This window comes from Dicentrarchus labrax, unplaced genomic scaffold, assembly GCF_905237075.1.
Source record: "Dicentrarchus labrax unplaced genomic scaffold, dlabrax2021, whole genome shotgun sequence".
Taxonomy (NCBI): Eukaryota; Metazoa; Chordata; class Actinopteri; family Moronidae; genus Dicentrarchus; species Dicentrarchus labrax.
In genome coordinates, this window is record NW_026136712.1 from 11910170 (window position 1) to 11932060 (window position 21891).

General features: G+C 39.1%; 2 protein-coding genes across 2 annotated transcripts; one reads left to right on the top strand and one right to left on the bottom strand.

Annotated features, from left to right (window-relative positions):
- The first annotated feature begins 288 nt into the window (after window positions 1–288).
- Window positions 289–17033, top strand: LOC127373812 (speckle-type POZ protein). The gene is made up of 10 exons (XM_051418637.1): window positions 289–424; window positions 9454–9657; window positions 9766–9887; window positions 11120–11271; window positions 11413–11540; window positions 11636–11813; window positions 11993–12048; window positions 12900–13022; window positions 13546–13688; window positions 15278–17033. The coding sequence occupies exons 2-10, from the start codon at window positions 9580–9582 to the stop codon at window positions 15420–15422; spliced, it is 1125 nt and encodes a 374-aa protein (XP_051274597.1). The 5' UTR covers window positions 289–424; window positions 9454–9579; the 3' UTR covers window positions 15423–17033.
- Window positions 17034–19297: 2264 nt separating this feature from the next.
- Window positions 19298–21452, bottom strand: LOC127373813 (neurexophilin-1-like). Its single transcript, XM_051418639.1, has 2 exons — window positions 21222–21452; window positions 19298–20725 (listed from the first exon to the last, which is right to left on the bottom strand). Exons 1-2 carry the CDS (start codon window positions 21279–21281, stop codon window positions 19985–19987), a joined length of 801 nt encoding a protein of 266 aa, XP_051274599.1. The 5' UTR covers window positions 21282–21452; the 3' UTR covers window positions 19298–19984.
- Window positions 21453–21891: the final 439 nt, after the last annotated feature.

The following is a 21891-nucleotide window of genomic DNA, read 5'->3' on the forward strand; positions in this document are numbered from 1 at the left end:
TAATCTTGGCAAGCTGTGTTAATAATCTTGGCACAAGGCAATAGCTCATCCAGCCCGCTGATTGAATTAAGATAAATTACTTTTCAGTGCTTGTAAAATTAAACACCGGCCCCAGCCTCCATGTAAATGAACTATAGACATAACAGAGCTCAAATTAGTTATTCATTTAACCTCTTATTAACAGGCAATAAAGAGAAAGTAGACAGAAAGAAAGAAAAATATATATTATAGTTAATCTACTCTAAATCACAGTACCGGGTTAATTGTTTTTATTTATTCATGGCTTGTGAATTTACTCCGAGACAGCAGGGGGCGCTCTCTGCGAGACCGTCCGGGTCTGCCACTTCTACAGACAGCTAGCCTGCTAGCAAACAACAACAGAAGATCCCGGACAACTAGCGGTATAATTCAACCTATCACAAAGGTAAGTCCATCGATAAGTGAAGAATAAAGCAGTATTATACGGACTGAAGAGTTAAAACCACACGATGGAGGCGGTTGTGTCGCATTTCAGCCGCAGTTTTTGTGGTAATGTGCCCGACCTTTTTTTGTTTGGCTTAGGTTAGCCGCTACATTAACAGCGCTAACTAGCCTAGCTCGATCAAATGAGCTAGCGTGCTATCGTCAGATTGTTTGCATTATTTACAGTGTTCATTTACTTTAAACGTTATCGAGCCTCGTCGTAGCTGTACGGCACTTTATTTACTGTATGAGCACGCTGGTTTATACGCGTTGCTGAAGTAAAGAGATGATTTAAAATAAGATACCGTTGTCGGCTGTCTGTATTGTTAGCAGGTTATCTACCTGCTACTGTAACCGCCTACATCTACAGATAAAGGCTTGGCAGGGTAACTTGATAGAAACACGAAGGCTAAGTTTAAAACAGGCTGAAAAGTATATAATATGTTTATGGTTTATACATATATATATGGGGAACAAGATTTATGTCCCGGGCCTCCATTATACGTTGTCATTAGAACAATTTAAGGGACTGATCATTTATAATAGATTCATGTTGTTATGGCTCAGAAACTGGTTTGCTTAACAAATGTCATCTGTAATTGTTTTGGTAGAGAGGGATTAGTTAGATTTATGTGACCATGGAGCAGTTAACAGTGTTATCTTCTCAATATTGCTACATCAGTACATGCACAGTGGTTTGAATGACTCAGGTTCACTGGAAACAGAGCAAACACCACAGCAGTGAGTTCACTAATAATCCCTTCTGACTGTGTCTCTCATGTAACCGTACAGGTGAGGGTCACAATAACATGAACACTGGTATCTTTATGGAGACTGTTCTTGGGGAAAGATCTATTCAACTTTATACATGATGTTTTGGTAATAGTTTGTGGTGTTGTAAGTGATAACATTGTATTGTAAGTGAGATGTGTTGTATTAGTCCTGCTTGTACATAAAAGCAACCAGGAATATCTTTGAGTGGAAAAAAGAGAAACCACTATTGTTCCAGCCTAGATCCTTTAAAATATATTTATAATGTATAACCATGATTTAAAATCTAGCTCAAATGTATCATCGAAGGATATACTGGCAACTGTATTTATTCATTATGATGATTTTGAACTCAAGTGTAACCTTTGAGGCTGTGCTTTGTTGCAGTGCTTGCAATCTTCAGGTTATTTTTTTTTTTTCCTAATATTGGAAGTCAAAGAGCTGCCACACAGCAGATTTAAAATGGTGTTCAATTTAAGTTTTCCCTGAGTCTATCTCTTTGCCTTCCAGATATACTGAGTACACATAACTCAGTTTAGCTGAGCTCACCTTTAGTGTGATGAGCCAAAGTAAAATCCTCCTGCGGTTGTGCTCTCCATTTTTCAAACTCTGTAAGAAAGGAAATGTAATTTGGAAAATGATGAACTACGACTGAAGTCTCAAATCAGTTTTCAGCTCAACCATGCATGTGATACAATCTTTTTTATCATAAAACTGAGTCACAACCTTTGTGTCATTCCCTAGTTGGCAAAGTATTTTAATAGTTCTCCTACTGGAGCTCAAGGATAGATTTATCTATCTTAAGTAGATAAATTGTGCAACAAATAGAATCAGATCAGATACCTAGTCTGTGTTTTTCAGTAGTCATAAGACTTATTTTATCAGCTCTCATGATGACATTAACCGTATCAAGAGGGATCTGGTACTGGCACAAACAATCCAGTGGTTGGGTTGTCTGTTGTAGAGCTGAAATAAGCAACTTGAAAAAACCCAGACAGCATATAAAATTACAAATCGTTAATAAGGATAGTTTGTTGATTTCTGGTGGCTTTTTGTGATATAATGCTGAATGTGTTGGAGGGTATTGTGATGTGAACATTGATCAAATCCAGTTGCACTCTTCTTTAATTACAAACAGTATCGGAAGCCTTTCTCCTGTCATGATGTCTTACACAACAAACAGTTGTGCAACACACGTTGTTGATTAATGATTTTAATTGAAACATCATACAACCCTAGTCTGCAGTGAGACTAGCTTGCTGGCTACTTAAACAATTCCAATAAATTAACCAAATTAAAGAAAAATATTAAGAGCATAGATCCACTGCTCCTCAGCACCCCTGAAACCCCCTTTTTAAAGGTCTAATGACTGGACTACATGAAGTGTTCTGCAGCCTGCAGGAGTGTCTGCCCTTAGAGGTCAACACGTCAAGTGCAGCTGTTGGTAGTGGTATGATACAGGTGACTGGAGACATTAGATATGCATTGAGGTCTCTCCTCCCTTTGACCTCCCGTGCCTGGCGAAGTGAGGAGGGTTTTAGTGAGGAAGTACAGGCACGAGGTGAAGCCTGGGTGCTAATGCTTTTTTGCCCTGTCAAATCCCCTTCAGTGTAATTGTGCGTCTGCACAAAGTCAGGGATGAGAGCGAGGCAAGCTGATCGCTGTAGCAAAATCAATAGTTCATACCTCTCTGAGATTGAGTTTTTAGGAAAGGAGGAGCACCATGACCAAGGGCAGAATATGAAATCACTCCCACAGAGGCCCAACACGCGCTCTGCAATCGATCCCCAGCCCCTGTACCAATTATACTTTTAAGGTTTGTCTGTGGCTTACTGCAGTCCTCACAGACCAAAGCTTTGGAAATAGACATTGTGTTCACTGACACTTCGACAAGGGTTGCAATTTTTTCATCCCCTTGGATATTGCTGTCTGAAATGCCTCTATACCTCCAGTCTTTAATTTAGAGCAGAGATTGATTTCTCCTTTTTCTCAGTCAGGGGAGTGAAATTTGAGGGGAAAAGTATTGTGGTTATAACTGGCATGTTATGTATCATATCTCCACAGATTTTTGGTTTTTCATACGTATCTAATTCTATATTATTGTGGCCACAAATGTCTGATTTGTCTTCACAGGATTTATGTGAAATCGTCAGAAGCTAACCTTACTTCTCAGTAAAATTGCGATAACTGAAGTGTCCGTAAATAGAACAGATTTTTTTGTTAAACATTTTACTGGTTGATGGATTTTGATTGCAGCCTTTAAAAACATTGTGTTTTCTTAGATAATTGGAATAATCCGTGTATATCGGTGATAAATGTATAGATTGTCTGGTGAAAGTTCAGCTAACAAAAAATTTATCTCGCTGCATTTGACCTGTGCTGGTGGTAGTTTTATGTTTTGTCTTTGATCGATACATCTTCCCGAGTTCGGTCGGTGAAGTAAAAAAAGTCTTTAACATTTCAGACCTGGTTGAGTTGGGAACACCCATGATACTGTGTTAACAGCAAGTGCAGTTTAATACTACAGCAAACACCCCTTGAGAGGCCACTTAGTCAGAAAAAACAACAGTGGAGCAACTATTGTTCATTTGTTTACAGTGCAGCCAAGTATGTTGCTTTAACAGAGAAGTTTGTAAACATGGTGCAACTATTTTTTCATACAGCAGCAGGACAAAGTGAAGTTGGTTAACTTAGGAGTTGGAGGTGCGCGCCTGTTGCTGTAGCTGTTCACCTGAGACCCCTCTGTGGCTGCTCCACTCTGTAGCAAAAATGATGCTGATCCGCAGACCTAGTCTTTCTTTTTAGACACATTTTTGATGAAGGATCGCAGTCAGATACATTGACTTTCCTGTGGCTTCTTCACAATAATATTTTGTCAGTTAAACACATTTAATGTGAAGCAGTAGGAAATGTTTAGCATTAGCAGTAACTTAATACAGCTCTGCCACATTGTTCCAGTGAAAAGTGATCGATGTGATAAAATTGCAGTGGATTACATGTTTTCCTGAGAATCCACCATAGATAGGCAATCTGAATACAGCGTGGAAATGGCGAATTCTGCCATAGCAGAGAAGCAGAAAACATGAATGGTGTCAAAATGGGCTTTAATGTTTATAAAATTATTTTATTAAAGATGTATGGCTGATATTTACCTATTAAATGACCACCTGTTCTTAATTCTGTTTAGCTCACATCTCAGTCCGCAGGTAGCTGAGAAGAAAAGTGTAGAGCACAAACTGTTAAAAAGGTGCTGGGACAGCTTCAGTCCAGTGAGCGTCTTCATCAGAGTCCACCTGTCCAAGAATCTGTATTTGATTTCTCTCTCATACCTCTGTTTGATTTTCTTTTGTCTCCATCTAACCACTTTTTGTGGCAATTTATCTCTTTGAATGGTTCCACAGACGGTGGCCCATCTTTCATTCGCCACCTGTTTTTCCATTTGGCTTCTCTATCACTTTACTTTTCATTTTCTTTCCCTGTACCCTTTTCCTTTACCTTCGCCTCACTCCATCTTACCAGTTGCCGCCGTTAAAGAATCAAGAAGATTGGTTGGTTCTTCATTCATTGGATTTTTAAAAGTCAGTTTTAGAACTGGGTTGAAGCAAGGTTCTGCCTCGTTTTGTGTTGGCTAGACTTAATAATGTAATTAGAGTGGTTGATAACTTCAGTAACACGACACATATCCATTTAAGTTCATTGAGGTCACATTAGACTAAATACCAGGACTTGAATAAATATATACGCGTACTCAAAGTGGCAATGTTCTGATATACTTCATTAGCTACACTCATTTAGACCCCTAAAAACATTTTTTTTCTCCAACACCTACTGTAGCTTGTTGTCCACTTTGACTGTGACTCATCACTCAGTTTGTAACAGGGTACTCATGAAATGAACATCCTGTCCAGTCCAAAAAGGTGTTCTAATTGGGAGAGATCTGTGCAAGGCCGGGCCATTGTATTACACTGTTACTGTGTAGAAGATATCATTTACGTGCCAGTTCCATACTACATACAAATACTATACAGTAGGAACTTGAGTGAGGTTTTTTTTAATTTTTTAAAGTTTATTAAGGGACCATGTAGAATAAAGCAAAAAAAGAACATTATTGTACTAACAGGGAATGATTGAAGTGGTGGTTCAATGAAGGAGAAGAGGAGTATATAGAGAAACCAAAATGTTTTTCCAAAAATTTATTTTATATTTTGTTTTCTGAGATTTTCCTAAAGCCATCTCACCGTTATCTAAGTACAGTTTACATTTGTTTACATGACAAAAGTCACAAACATCTGTGTGTTTATAGCTGCAGCAATTAGCTGATTAATTGAGTAGTTGTCAACTAAGTATTTTCATAATCGATTATTGTTTGGAGTCATTTTTTAGGATAACGCTGTCCAAATTCTCTGATTCAGGCTTCTCAAATGTGGATATTTTCTGGTCCTGTATGACATTTGAGGATGCTGGAAGCTGTTATAGTGTAACAGTGAGCCAGCATGCACAATACCAGGAACCCGAAACTGAAGCAGCTAAGTGGAATTCAGCCATCATTCATTTATTTACACGTGTGCTTTTCGTATTGTGACATGTCAAAACGTGTCGAAGTTTCTTCTTTGTTCAATCATTCTCCCCTCCCTGTTCATTTTGTATTATCACTGTTGCACATTGGTTATTTTCACATCTATAAAATGCAACAATTTGCATTGTGGGATTGTTAGAAAAACGTAGTGTACCTGGCATGGAAACTGGCATGGGATAAATTCAGATTTAAAGGCTTTCTGGAGGCTGTAAGTTTGCTGTAGCATTAAAAAAAATGTTCAGCAGTTTCAAAGGGTGTCGAGAAGATATTAGTTCATAACATTACGCCACTAAAATCTGTTTAAGTCTGTTGTAAAGTGTGCCTAGAGGCCTCTAAGCAGCATCACTGTCAATGTATCACCTTCATTCAGTGCAATCATCAGGAGCAGCTCCCAGCCGTCACAATTTGTTACACTGTATTTTGACCCAAATTGGATTTATGGATGAAGACATTAAAGGCTCTGGGGTGTGAGAGAAAGATAGAGACCACTGAAGGGTTAGATGAGTGGAGAAATAGAAAAGACCTGCAAAATAGAAAAAAAAACATATTGAACAGTGGACAAAGAATTGGCTGCAGAACAGTATGAAGGCCTAGACAGAAACTGACTGTTATTATTATTATTATTGGTGTGAAGGAGGATTGAAAACCAGTGCATTGTTCAGCCTCTGACCTTGCTGCAAGATGAAAAAAGACGTATGAAGCTGGCATTGTATCAAGATGGTGTCCATTGCTGGGTAATTTAGCCTTATCCTCTACAAATGGTATAGAAAGGAGGGCAATGCACTACCTGTACACCTTTATCACATTAAGCATTGACACTGTTTTTTTTTTGTCTTCTAGTGTGAGGCAAACCACCAGTTCTGTCCTTGTTGTCCTCACTACCACTGAAACCTGTCAGCGTGCCTCAAGCGATGGGGATTTTTCAGTGGTTTGCATTGTGGGTGTGACATATTTTCTCCTTCACTGGCTTGGAATGGCTTGTATGAGTTACAGGAAAGGAAGTCTGTCCATGCTACTAATACAGGGTTAAGAATATAATTATTATAGCAAACCAAAAGTACTGTCTTCATGCTCCATCATTTCTCAGTCATTTAGAAGGCCTCCTTTAAACACTCTAGCTTACTCTGTTTACGGTTTTGGGTGGCTGGAGCCGGTCCCAGCCATAGACTGTAGATGAAGTAGTGGCCATAGCTTCCGGGTCTTTAAAGTGAAGGCAATACAGAAGTGGGTTAAACCTGCATTTTTTTTTGGCCATTTCATTTCATTTTCAGGGGGAAACTTCACTGGTTGCAAAAAGAAGCCTGATTGTATGTAAGCGTATGAGAAAATAAACCACCGCCTCACTTTATTTATTACAATAGATAGTTTCCTGATGAGTTTATGGTCTCAATTGTTAGTTTCAAGTCTTCTTCAAGACAGCATGATGTTCATTTTCTTAATTATGATCTCATGTAGAGTAAAGTAAACAGTAAAGCATGGTATGCCTTAGGGCGGGCTACCTTGTGATTGCTAAGTCGCTACCACAGTGACCTCAAACAGGATAGAGGCGCAGCAGTGTGTACCCATGGCAGTTCCACCCCCTAGTCCAAATACTAGTTTCAAATTATGCTCCATGTTTTTCTTGTGTCACAAATCACACTCTTTATGGCAATATGTTTGCTATGCACTTTGCTTTCTTCTGCCTGACACAGACTGAAATTTGCATGAAGGAAACACAAACAAACATGGAAGAGAGTGAAAGTGGAGAAAGAATAAGACAAAATAAGGAGCTCCTACCTAAAAGAGGGGCTACTTCTGTCGCCTGGACGCTGTTTTAAGTCTGACACAATGGTCATTTTATGCACAATTTATTGATTTAATTGACAGCTATGTGCTATATTGTGATTTGTATTGTTAACCGGATATGAAATTACTTATTGGCATATGAAATTTTGATCAAATCGCACAGACCTAATTTTTTCTATTGTTAGGTGATATATATATATATCGTCAACAAGTATTGTATGCTTCCACAAAAAATGTGGGTTAAAAATAAGTTTTGTAATTCCAAATCCTGCGAAAAGGCCAAAACTAACAATTTGATAGTGAATCTGTAAATGCTTTCAGATCTCCCTAAACTCCTTCTGGCACTCAGGCCCAAGTGCTTTGGTACTGAAGCTGTAAATCTGTAAAAACAGGTCACAAATACAGATTTTCATTTTTAAAAAGGGCTAAATGAATTCTTAAAATAGCAGCCCACTGTAGTTTTTAAAAAACTTTACACATACTGGATAAATAGTGTATTTGTTGGGGACTATTTTCAATACAATAATACGCTGCGACACTAATAAATATTTACAGCAGCGGGACGTCGTATGTGGGAATGAGTCACCCATATATCACCCAGTGCAACAGTGTGCCTCACTGTGTGTTTTTTGTAACTTTTGGACGTCAGTAGAGGTGTCTGACACGGAGGAGTAAGCTATATCAGTCTCTGGCTACTCAGGCATACATTGTCTTGGTCTTTTCATGGGTTTTTTTGACAATAACAGAAATATACAACACATAAGCGGTCTTATCCTTTTTAATGTATAGGATTCACATTTGTGGTGTTTGCAATTATCTGACTATTTTAATGCCAAGTCTAAACCCTGCCCAGTCTGCGACAACCATCCCACCAACCCGGCTGTGAAGTGTAAACCAAAAACAAAATTAAATCTTCCTTTCAATCATCCGTGGAAATTATGAAAGTTCCAGTAGTTTTAAATGCCTCGTGATTTTTATGTTGTTTTGTTGTCAGCTCTTGTAGCAGATTGTTATAGCAGTTCATAAACAGCCAAAATACTGCAGGTGTAGAGCTGTGTTTGGTTTTACCCCTCTTTGATAGTTATGTTTTATGGTATCTGCTGTTATTAAGCTCAATATCTAACAGAAGGAGATAAAAGTCAGAATTTTATATCATGGGAAAAATATTTTCTGGCTTTAAATGGTCACTGCCGGCCAGTTTAAGCTCTTGTGGAGAGCCAGGCATACAGGATATGACCATGTTATCCTGTCCTTAAAGTGTGTGTGTGTGTGTGTGTGTGTGTGTGTGTGTGTGTGTGTGTGTGTGTGTGTGTGTGTGTGTGTGTGTGTGTGTGTGTGTGTGTGTGTGTGTGTGTGTGTGTTCAGAGGAGGAAAGTGTGCGTCACAAATCTGCACGATCTTCCTGTGTGCCTTGAAGGTAATTTGGGAACCTTGGACTTGGCCAGTGGCTCAAACACTCCCATCCACGCCAAAGACCTGTGGGAGGCAGCTTGTTTATTTACAGTTCATTTTCAAGACTTAATTGCAATTGCAGCGGCTATTGATCTCAGAACTGGCATGGGTCATCGATCTCCGGCTGTCCCCTAATGGGTCAGGGACAATTCATCTAGCCCCGACACCACAAACCTCAATAGCAGGCAGTGTGGCCACATGAATTAAATGATATTGAATCTTAACTGGATTAATGGAAGATACAGTGCTGTTGCGTGTTGCATCACAATGAGCTGAGCTTTGTTTTGAAAATGTTTTTCTCTGTAGTTGCCTGCCTCTTTGTTTCAGGAATTTCAAGGAACTTCCAAGGAGATGGGATTTAAATTCTAGTCTGATCATTTAATCACACTCACATTGTCTGTGTCTAGGGGGCAAACTGCTTCCATCTGGCGTGTACTGATGCAGATGGACGTCAGGTCTGAACATTGACGAGTGGAAGTGACGGGTTCCTCCTCCTCACCCTCTTGCCCCCGACACCTTCTGTCACGCTGGCAATGTCAAGAGTCCCGAGTCCCCCTCCCCCTGCGGAAATGTCCAGCGGGCCTGTGGCCGAGAGCTGGTGTTACACACAGGTAAGATGACGACACAGATGGGTGAACTGTTGATCGACCACCGATATCTTTTAATCTCCAATGAATCTGAAGTACTGCAAGCCTCACTGACCGACTCTCCTTTTCCAGATCAAAGTGGTGAAGTTCTCTTACATGTGGACCATCAACAATTTCAGCTTCTGTCGTGAGGAGATGGGCGAGGTCATCAAGAGCTCCACCTTCTCTTCTGGGGCCAATGACAAGCTGAAATGGTGGGTGGGCAAGAGAGCTGCTCTCTTTCAGCATATTCAAATAGTGCTGGGGGGGTATGACCCACAATTTGTATCACACTATTTTAAAACAAACATTCAGGTGCACACAGGTTTTTTCCATGACAAAACCCTTATATAAGTTTACAGTGGTTTACTCTACTGTCAGGATTACTTAGAATATAACAGTGTTTTAATATTATTATAAGACGTTGGTTATACATGAGGGAATGAGAATGTAAATAAGATATGCCAACAACTTTAACATTGCTTCCCTTTCAAAACAAAATATTTTAAAATAGTATAAACGCTATAAACTGACATCAAATACTCAAAGGATTTAAGTCATTATAGTTAATTTCTCAAATGTTCTATAGCACGAGTAAGAAATAAATTGTCACATATTGTTGTGTGCCATGATGTTAAAGAAAGTTAGTTGCGGGTTATTAATTGTTGTGTTATGAAGATATAGTTAATATGGCTTCCCTGTCAATACACACTACACAGCAGCCACTGTAGCGCTCTTCATGGCAAAACAATATTCCTGTCTTCTGAAGAGTTACTAACAGTTGTTTCAGCTATGCACTGGTATGTCTGTATATGAAAAAATAATATCATACAGGAAATTAAACGCGTTCATCCTGTAAATCTCCCTGCACTACATTCAAATATTCAGTATTTGTAGTCTTACTTTATTGTGCAGAAAGAGGACTGTTGAGAAACTACAAACTCCCACCCTGTCTCATTAGAGTTATAAACACAAATGCTGTTACTGGGATTCTGTCTTATTAAGATGTTTTTAATCTACATTCATTTTGATCCATTTATGAAGCAAATTCAAACTTAAGAACTTTATAAAGCAATATTTCACAGAACCCTCTAATTGAGATCCTCAAAAGCTATAAATAATACCATTGTTTCCAGAGAGAAAAGTACCCCAATGTCATTTTCTCTTAAATAGATATTTAAGAGAAAATTATTATTTTATATTTATTATAAATATGCTCATCTATCCCAACTGTCTTAATGGCATCTAATAAAGTCATTATTTAAATTAAAATAATAACATTGGAAACAAAAACATGAATACAGTTGTACTAATTAGTCATTTGCTCAGGTGTGTAACCTGTGCACTCTTTGGCATATCAAGTAGTCTATAATACAGTCTGTAATACATTATTACTTCCATCCCCTTTACTAGAGATCTTAACTGTTGCACCCTCCACCACCATCAGGTGTTTGCGAGTGAATCCCAAGGGCCTGGATGAGGAGAGCAAAGACTACCTGTCTCTCTACCTGCTGCTGGTCAGCTGTCCAAAGGCTGAGGTGCGCGCCAAGTTCAAGTTCTCCATCCTCAACGCAAAGGGAGAGGAGACCAAAGCCATGGGTGAGTCGACTGCATAGCACAAACCTTTAACTGCACCAGAAAGAGGTCAAGAGGTCATAGTCTACATGTTTATATTTTAAAATCCACACATTTACTTGCACTTACCTGATTATGACTTCTGTGTGTCTTGCCGTTGTGCAGAAAGCCAGAGGGCATATCGCTTTGTTCAGGGGAAAGACTGGGGCTTTAAGAAGTTCATCCGGAGAGACTTCCTCCTAGATGAGGCCAACGGTCTTCTACCTGACGACAAGCTCACGCTCTTTTGTGAGGTACACTGCCTAGTCTTCTTGGTTTATATCTTTTTGTTTAAATGCACATAAAGCATTTCTAGAGTACAGCATTCTACTTACTTTCTCTCCCCCAGGTGAGTGTGGTGCAGGACTCGGTCAACATATCTGGACAGAACACCATGAACATGGTGAAGGTGCCCGATTGCCGGCTAGCAGATGAGTTGGGGGGCTTGTGGGAGAACTCCCGCTTCACAGACTGTTCCCTGTGTGTGGCCGGCCAGGAGTTTCAGGCCCACAAAGCCATCCTGGCAGGTACAGACATGAGTCCGGTACACACCATGTATTGTGTTAGCTTTCTTGACTGTGTGTGGGTGTGTGGGTGTAAGTATTTGTATATGTATTATTAGTTTACCCTCTGACTGTTGACTGAAGATTACTCATGTCAACATTTTTGCTAATGTCCTAATATCTTTCCATATCACTGCTTTCAGCACGTTCGCCTGTATTCAGCGCCATGTTTGAGCATGAGATGGAAGAGAGCAAAAAGGTGAGCCCAAGGTCCCAAAGCTTTTTTTATTCTTAGATATAAATTCGTTCTGTTCCTCAGTGGCTGAACTGCTCAGTTTTCCTCTGCTGTGTTGAGGGGTTAAAGTGAGTGAAGGATTGTGTGCTGTCAAATGGCTGCAGCACAGAGCTGTTTGGTGAAACTGAATGATAGCGCACCTGAAATGAAATTGTCCTACCGTACTTGAGGGTCAGGATTCATCCTTCACTGACAAAGCTGCAGAAGCAGAGAATTGCTTTTTTTTCATTTGTGCACATGCGACTGTGAGAAATGAAATAGCAGGAGAAGCTGTCCAGATGTTTTTTTTTTAAAAAGTATTTAAAATGTAAAGCACATTTTGTATGAAAAGCAACAGATAGAATACAGGGCAAGAAAATGATGTTTTAAAGATACTGTAAGACAATATCTGGTGTTAATCACAATAAATTACTTGTTGAAATATCACGAAAAGCAAACTCTTGTGTTAAACTTAGGAAATGATTCAGAATCACAAGGAATCCTGACTCCCCCCCAGAATTCAACAAAATTAAGACCAAACTGTCTTTAATTTTTTAATTTGTTGCAAGGTTACTTTAAGTGCAACATACTATCATAAATATCCCAAAGGAAGTGCAGCTTAACAGGAAAGCTCAAAAGATATAAATCAATAATATGTTATCCTATTATAATAAATAAACAGAATTAATTGGCTTCAACATCTGTTTAGATATTGTTTTCATGGCACAATATCAGCAAGTATCTAACAAAAGTAGGAAAACATACTGTAGTTGAAGCTCACGTCATGGTGAAATGCTTTTAAACTAACCTCCTTATTCGTTGTCTGTGTCTGTCAGAACCGTGTGGAGATCAACGATGTGGAGCCAGAGGTTTTCAAAGAGATGATGTGCTTCATTTACACAGACAAGGCTCCCAACCTGGACAAGATGGCTGATGACTTGCTCGCAGCAGCTGACAAGGTAAAAATAACAAACACGATATTTTAATACAGACAGCACCATACGTTACTACAGATGTTGGTAATCCTATCTTGGCTGTATTTAATGTGATGAGAGCTGCATATTATTTTGTTGGCAGCATACACTGTGAGCTTTACTCCCACAGATAAAGGTAATAAGATGCATGAAGACCTGAGATGGTACAGTGCACAATATCCACTAAACCTTAGTCCAGTAAGCCGTAGGGATTTCAAGAAACAGATGGATGATTTCACACAGATCTCCCTCCTCCATGACACCCAATGAGAGACTTTCTCTGGTTGAGCATTGCAGTGTTTATTTTACACTCTTGTATCTTTAAAATAGGATACATTACTGCGCGGTCTTTAGTAGAGCTGGACAACAGACAGCCGGCTCAGACTGACGTTTCACTGTCTTTTTGAAGTGATATTTGCAAATATCACCTGAACTGTCACAGCAAATACCACATGAATACTGATGAAGACAGATAATGTACTGATCTCGTGTCCCCCCTCTCTTTCAGTATGCTCTGGAGAGACTGAAGGTCATGTGCGAGGACGCACTGTGCACCAGCCTGTCTGTGGAAAATGCGGCTGAGATCCTCATCCTGGCTGACCTGCACAGTGCCGATCAGCTCAAAACACAGGCCGTTGACTTCATCAACTAGTGAGTTCACACACAAGAGCTCGTCATCAATTATAATTAGGTCTCCTGCACCTTTTTACAGACGCCGACATCCTCAAGAGTCCACTGAACATTTTGTCTCTGTTGTTGTGTCGGTCTGTTACATCTTCTTTATCTTGGCATCATTACCAATGGTACCGGGACTGTCTCGCCTCATCTCTCTGTGTCACAGTTAATTTAATTTCACATGTACCCTCATGGAGCAGTCTGTCTGTTGCATGTTGAGGCTGCCAGAGGGATCAGGGCAACCTGACTCCTCCCTGGCTCCACTGTCCCCTCTTCTATTGACTCAGACAAATGTGTGATAATAACTCTGATCATATGTCTGTACTGATGTTCAGCTCGTTTACCTCCCTCAACTGCGCGTGATTCGTTATTTATATTTAAAAAGCTGAAACAGTTGATTAATTGATCACCCAGAAATGATGATGAAGTCATTTTTCAACCAAATAGGCCAAACATTGTCTAGTTCCAGGTTTTAAAATGTGCGGATTTGTTGCTTTTCTTTGGCAAGATCCCTCCGATGGGTCAAAGGATGAATCGGAGCAGTTCACAGGATGCATAATGGGAAAGGTTCATAAGAAAAAATGTGTGCCACACAATTTTTTGTGTCTGCTACAGTAAATCACTCGTCCACTTATCCTGCGTTCTCCTTTATAGAAGGTGGAGAAATAGAGAAATGCATATTTAGTGTTTTTTGGTGTCATTATGCCATCCCCTAGTTTTGCATTAATTCAGCAGAATAAGATTAGGTATCTACTTAGATAGAGGCCTCACTTCAATACAGCCAATCAAATCTTGCATAAAGCAGTGACGTTAGTGTTCAATCATAAGCAGAACAGATGTCACACTGACCCAGACAGCAGCCTGCTAAGACCCACAGATTCTGAACAACAACCCACATTAGCTTCCTGCTAAAGTCTCCTTGAACGAGAGACCATACCAACATTCACAGAGGAAAAGTGCACAGCTAACAGTCAGCTATAGCTAATTAAATAGCATGTGATTTGCATACCTGCAAATGTCACTTGAGTCTAGTTAGATGCTGTCGTGGTCCTTACTCTTCAACACCACTAACAACACACTTTCTGTCCATGACATGTAAGCTACAGTTTGTTTATGTGTCTCTTATTCAGACAAAAACTAACGAATGCATTATTATCTATGAACAATACATTTAAAAACACATCAACATTATTTTTGACTGCATAAAGGGATAATTAAATGTGATTTTAATTAGACTTTAAGAGGTGATATACCAAAAAGGCCGAGAACCACTGTCTTATGTAATGATAAACTCATTATCTTTAGGTTTCTGAGTGTATAGCCCAAGTAATTATTTGATTACTGTATCAGCCTAAATAAAAGACAATCCAGATTTTAAGATACCTTTTTAAACCTTAATTCCAGTAAATAATATTGTATTATATCAATACGTTTATCACAAAAATAATGATCAGATTAATCAATAATGAATATCATTGTTGGATGCTGCCCTGTATATTTATACAAACTGATGTTTCCTGAACTAATGTGTTTCTTGTTTCTGTCTGTCTCATCCCGTCCTCCAGCCACGCTGCAGAGGTGATGGAGACAGCAGGTTGGAAGTCCATGGTGGCGTCCCATCCACACCTGGTTGCCGAAGCTTACCGCTCCCTGGCTTCGGCCCAATGCCCTTTCCTCGGACCCCCACGCAAGCGCCTCAAACAATCCTAACAGCCTCACGGCGAGGCGTCTACTACTCGTGCATATACACACACATGCATACACACACAAAAACACACAGATTCCCATTCACAGGGACAACTTTTCCCCTTGCTGTTACCTACTACACTACCTACAGCCTCCCCCGAAACTCCCCCTTCTGCCCCATTCAAACCTGCTGTATTTAGTCTCTTCTAAAGATGGAGGGAATAAGATGGAGGTGGAGGAGGAGGAGGATATGGCAGAGAGGGGCAGGTGGGCTCATGAAGTGGATGTTTGTCGTTTACAAAAAAACCACAACACCCCTCCCCTTTTCTCCTTGGCTCTGGCTTAGTGAGGTCTGACGTTGTGCTCTTTTCCGTATGTGAAGTTAAATCCTTCGACTTCCTGTTAGTTCCTACTTTGGAATCCGTTCGGGAGGAAGAACTGGACACAATAAGAGCCAAACGTCTGGAAATTTGGAGGCTTAAAGGACAAGTGCAGATAAATAAAGTCTTTAACTGTCTATTTTATCATAAGGCTTCTTTTTGCTCTGTTCTTAATGTTTGGAGAAGAGCAGTCGGAAAAGCCCCCAAACTAATGGACACATGGGCCTGTGAGGGATTTAGAAAAGGAGAAGGAGTAGTGGGCCTGTAAGTTACAAACTAGAAGCCTCCCTGAGAGAGACAACCAAGGGCTAGTCTAAAAAGCAGATATGGGACAAAATCATCAAAATAAGTCTCCCAAAGAAAGTTGGGAAAACATTGCACTAAAGTCACAGGTCACCCCTCGTCAACCCTTACCAGCAGTAAAGTAGAAATACTGTAGGCAAGCACACATTGAAGCAAGCTTCATGGACTAAAGACTCAGCTGGACCACCAAGAACAAGTACCCTTTAAGAAGATTTATCAGCAAGTGACAAAAACAACACACGTATTCCCATACAGAACTCTGCTTCATCTGCGTCCGTTTTCATTTTTTAAATAGCTGGGAAACAGAACAGCATAGAGAGGATACAGAAAATAGCAACGCACAACTGGATGTCATTCTTGGGGAAATTGTATTTTGTGTGTGGATCTGTCTTTGTAGCCCTTGAGAGAAAATAAAATCCAAGGTGTCAACAGACAAACCAACCAGGAGACAACGAATGGATGAGGAAAAAAATCGTCCAAGAAATGGTTTCAAAATAACATTAGGATTCGATCAGGCATGTTAATGTTCTTTTATGACGGATTTCTTATTTGTTTTTTTCCCTCAGAACTGTCATTTCTATTTTTTTCATAGGAATTTGTACAGACGCCAGTGTTTTTTGAAGCTGTGTAAACAAAAAGCATTTTCAGCCGTGAAATGGAAGAAAAAGTGGACGGATGTTTTCTTTGCAGGCATGAAGACTGAGGGGAAATGAAATTGAAATGAACACGTTTTAATGTTCAGAATAGACAGAATGTGAAAAATGCACACCAAGGCAAACCACATGAAATACATTTGAAGTTATCATTTGAACCTGGTGGAAAATTGTAATTGATAGAAGGAACCATTGTTGTTTCTTTCCTGTAGATATCGCTGGTTATGAGAAGTGACACTTAGTTGTTGCCATTTTTTGTTCCCAAAAGAATAAACCACAACTATTTTGTATTGAATGCAGTGCAAACTTTGTCGTGGTATTTTTGTATGAATTGTGTGTTTGTACTGAATTTATTGATTTATGTGACAGCTGAAAATAAGAGTTTCATGAGGGATTGATCAGGAGACTATACAGAAACACATCAAACCTAAAGTGAGGAAATTCAGAAAGTGTTTTTATGACATTTAGTTTAATGTAAGATCCCAGATGACCAGTGCCACAGCCAACCTGATACAGCTGCAATAAATACAGCTACCCAACCGAATATAAAGTAATTAAAATCAGACCAACTAAAAAAGTAAAATGCTACTTAATTATCCAGAAATATATAATGAGATAACACTCACAGGAAACAGTTTCTTTAGATATTTTAATTACATTGTGCTATAAACAGTTATGTTCTTTTATTTAAGTGACATTAAATGCAGGATTACTACTTGTAATGGAGTACAGGGTTCCCACATGTCCTGGAATATCTGGAAATTCATTTAAATCTGGAAATTAGTTTTTCAGTCATGGAAACACCTGGAAATGGATTAGAATGTATAATATATCAAATATCCTGAAAATTAGGTTAAAAAGAAAATAGCTGATTTAATAGAAGCAGTCTTTGCCGGCAGTCTGAGCATCCAAACAACCCAGTGGCCTCTGAACATAGCTGTGGTGCACAGGGAGTGCATACATGACAATGATCGCTGAGGTGTGTGAGGGTCGGTCATCCACCATGTGGTTAGGTCATCACCTCTGTCAGCTACATAATCTAGTTAGTAGTGTATGTCTGGGCCATTAAACATCCGTTCACCCTGTAGAAAAGGTTACTGTCACTTTCTACCTCTACTCCACTACACTGTAATGTACTTTTCATGCTACTGCATTTATCTAAAAGCTTTAGTTACCAGTTCAGACTAGTACAGATTCATTGGTGACTAATTTATTGATTTTTTAAGTCATTTGACATAGCTTTTCATTTGAATTATTTTCATGTATTATTTCTTATTTTCTGAACTTTTACAAACCAAATAATAAATTAATTGGGAAAATAATCCGCAGGTAAATCCATAATGAATGAATTGTTGCAGTTCTATATAAAATAGTTAAATTAGCTCCACCTCAACCAACTACAACAGTAAAATCCTGCTTTTACATGAATACATGAGTAATAATAATAATGATCTATCTTTTCTTTTTTCTTTTTCTGCATTGAGTACTTTTCATACTTTAAATAAATTTTCCTGATTATACTTAAATACTTTTACTTAAGAATCATTTTGCAGTCCAGTGTGTAACATTAGGAGGATCTATTGGCAGAATAAAAAAATTATTCATAGATTCATTAATGTATAATCACCTGAAAATAAGGATGATTGTGTTTTCGTTAGAATGAGCCGTTTTATCTACAGAGGGAGCTGGTCCTCTTCTTCTGAGTCTGCCATGAAGCGCCATGTTTCTACAGTAGCCCAGAGCGAGCAAACCAAACTCTGGCTCTGGACTGTGCTACTGTAGTTTCTCCTACATGCTTAGAAGGCGAGTGGTATTCAGTTGGTTGTAATCTGCAACTTTACAGGTAGGTGCCACTTAATCCTGCACATTTGTCCTTCACGTAAAGGATCAGAATACCTTCACCACTGGCAGTAAGTGCAGTCACCCAGTTACAACTGCTCAGAAACAAATATATTTAAACCCCCGGCATGTTACAGGCTTCCAGAACCATTCAACAACCCCGAAACCTCAACATAGCTTTCACCAGCAGCCTTAGTATCAGGACCATTCATGGCACGGCACTTTCACAGCCAATGGGAAACCACAAATAAGAAGTTTGAATTGCTGTCACAGTTTGACTACGTGTCACTATAGTTAGTTTTAAATAAGGAAACCATTTTAATCTTCTTCTTAAGAAAACAATACTTTGTCAACAAGCTGTTTCCTAATGGGGTTAACCTATAATGTTAATAACCTGTTTAGGCTTAAACCTGTACATTTAGTCATTTATAACCCAGATGAGGTCTAAACTTCTGAGTGTGTAAGCTTGTATAAAGAATCATGAATAAACATCAGCTTTGTAGACCAAGCACTGATTGTAACTAATTCAGTTAAGGAAAAACTCACAAATGTAGAAATCTGGTCCTAAACCTTGTTTGCCTACTGACCTTCAGTGGCCTTTAAATAACTAAATGGTCACTCTGTGCTGTTTTATATTGCAGTTTTTCTCATAGGAGGACTCATTAATAGAGAGATAATAAAAAAATCACCTGTTTTAGCCTTTTTATTTTATTTTATTGGGTAACATACAGTAAAAGTGACATTAATAGGGTATTAATATAATGATATAAATAACTATAATGATAATAATATTAAGTGTACAAGGTAATGGAAAATAAGAGTGTTGCAAATGCATGGTATATCTCGATATATCCATAGTCCACAGATATTTTTACCATGATGATGATATATTAACCCTTACAATGCAAAAAACTGATTATTCAGTTGTTCAATAGAAAATGAATTAGCAACTATTTTGAGAATCTATTAACTGTTCATGTCAGTCTTTCTAAAAAAAAAGAAAATGCAGAATTTTATCTAATGTGACTGTAAACTAAATGTCTTTGGGCTTTGAAATGTTGGTCAGACAATACAGATAATGTGAAGGTTGTGATTTTGCATTTTTCACAACTTTCTGTCATTTCATAAAATAAGAAAATCAAAAATAATGGTCACATCAATCGATAATAAAAGAATTGTTAGCTGCAGCCCTAATGCATGTCATAAAAACTGTCTAACACAACTCTTGTGGTCTACAACAAGCAAGATATTGCACTAAAACATATACTTTACAGTATTTGGTTAATTATAAGAAAAATTTATTCTCTGGAGAAATCCCTTTAAAAACCTCCATCACTCATAACTCATAGCTGCTCCAACTGGATTTATTAAAACATTGTCTCTCCACTGTCGTCCTTGGCTCAACCTTGGGTTAACCTGTGGGCAGATAGGCTCCTGGATTCTGGTAGCTGTAGTCTGGACAGACTTTTTGAACCAGTCTGTAGTCTGTGCTGTAGAAAGACACATAGACGCAGATGACCTGGAATGGCTTGGAGCACATCCAGGTGATGTGGCTCTGGGTCTGCTCCTGAGCACACGTCTTGGATGGGTCATAGTTGCACAGCATCACCTTTTTGTTCCGTTCAGTCTTCTCATAGTCCACCCTGCAGTTGAACGTCTTTGAGTCTTTGGGGTTGACTACACTTTGGCGCTCCAGATCAAACTCCACCTCTTTCATTGGTGGGACAAGACTGACAGACACGTTGCCCACACCTGTGGAGTTGTGACGGAAGTAGACTCCGAGAGAGCCGTTCCCGTGATCCACAATCTTGCCCATTATCAGCAAATTCAGCTTGACAGTTTTGATGTTTGAGTAAAAGTCCCCCCAACTGAATGTCCTGGAGAATTTAGATGTTCCATGAACTTTCATGATGGGGCGAAGCTTTATCTTTAAGGACGGGTTGGAGTATGACTGGGGGTTTCCTCCAAGTATTTCCAGAAGTCCCGGCTTTGAAAGGGGAATAAAAGGACTGATTGGTAGTTTGGTGTTCTGAATCAAGCTCCTAGTTTGGGACGCCCAGTTTTTCTGTGAAGACGGGTCTTGGTCTCTGTTGAGTTCAGGTGATGTTCTCTTGCTGAAGGTGAAGTTGCCATTATGTTGACCAAGAACCAGCTAGACAGAAAAAAAGGAGATAAATTTGGACATTGAAGGCAACTGGAATTACATTAATAAGAAAGATAAGGCAAAAAGGGCTAAGGATGTTCAGAGATTCAGTTAATATACTCACTCTAATTGCCTAAAAATATCAACATTATGTTAAATGACTACCAAAAATGTGACTGCTAAATACATTAGAAACACTGTGATGACAAATACTGCATTAAAAATTGCTAATTTGCAATTACTAGCATAAAATTATTCGTAAGTACCAAATATAAAATGACTTATTATGAAGAATGGTACATTAAATTACTATTAAATTAAAAAACATAAAAAAAATGTATCACATTAGTTTATAACTAGTCATTTTAGTTCCTGGAAATGGAAAATATAGCTGAGAATAGTTGCAATAGTCACATAAAGTGTCAGTATCTCTCAACACAAGTTCTACTCTTGCTCACATGTTTGGAGGCATCTCCTCAGTGTTTAGTTCTTCAGGATTACTTACCAAACAAACGGTTCCCTTCAGAAGTATCCAAACAAAGCACTGCCTGGTGAACATCTCCATACTGCATAAATTCCTGTCAGAAGACCCATCCACTCTCTCCTGAAGTTCATTCAGGCCGAGTTAACTTTCGGAAGTCCATGTTGAACAGCTACATCCATATTCAACGCTGGGAGAGACACTCAGTTGTTCCAGCAGGAAACCTTCTGCAGCTTCCACTCACAGCACTCACACTGGAAGGCTTCCTCAGATCTCCAGATTTTTAACACTCAGTTTTGCTGTGTTTGCCCTCTCTCTCTCTTTCATCCCCCCTCTCTCTCTCTCTCTCTCTCTCTCACCCACCCACCCAATCACACACGCACACACACAGACACACAGACACACACACACACACACACACACACACACACACACACACACACACACACACACACACACCCTTTTCTTAAAGGATCTGCAGTATTAACATTATTGCACTGTATCTCCTGCCTGGACTCCCCCCCCTCTCTGACACTGAAAAACATCTAGTATTATGTCCCCAGTGATTAATTAATTTAATTGACACTTTTATAAATAAGAATTTATGTTTGTGCCTGGTGTTCAGGAGGCGAACTATGTGATACTGCCACCTTGTGGCCACAATGCAAAGTGGCACCCAACCAAATTACATGTG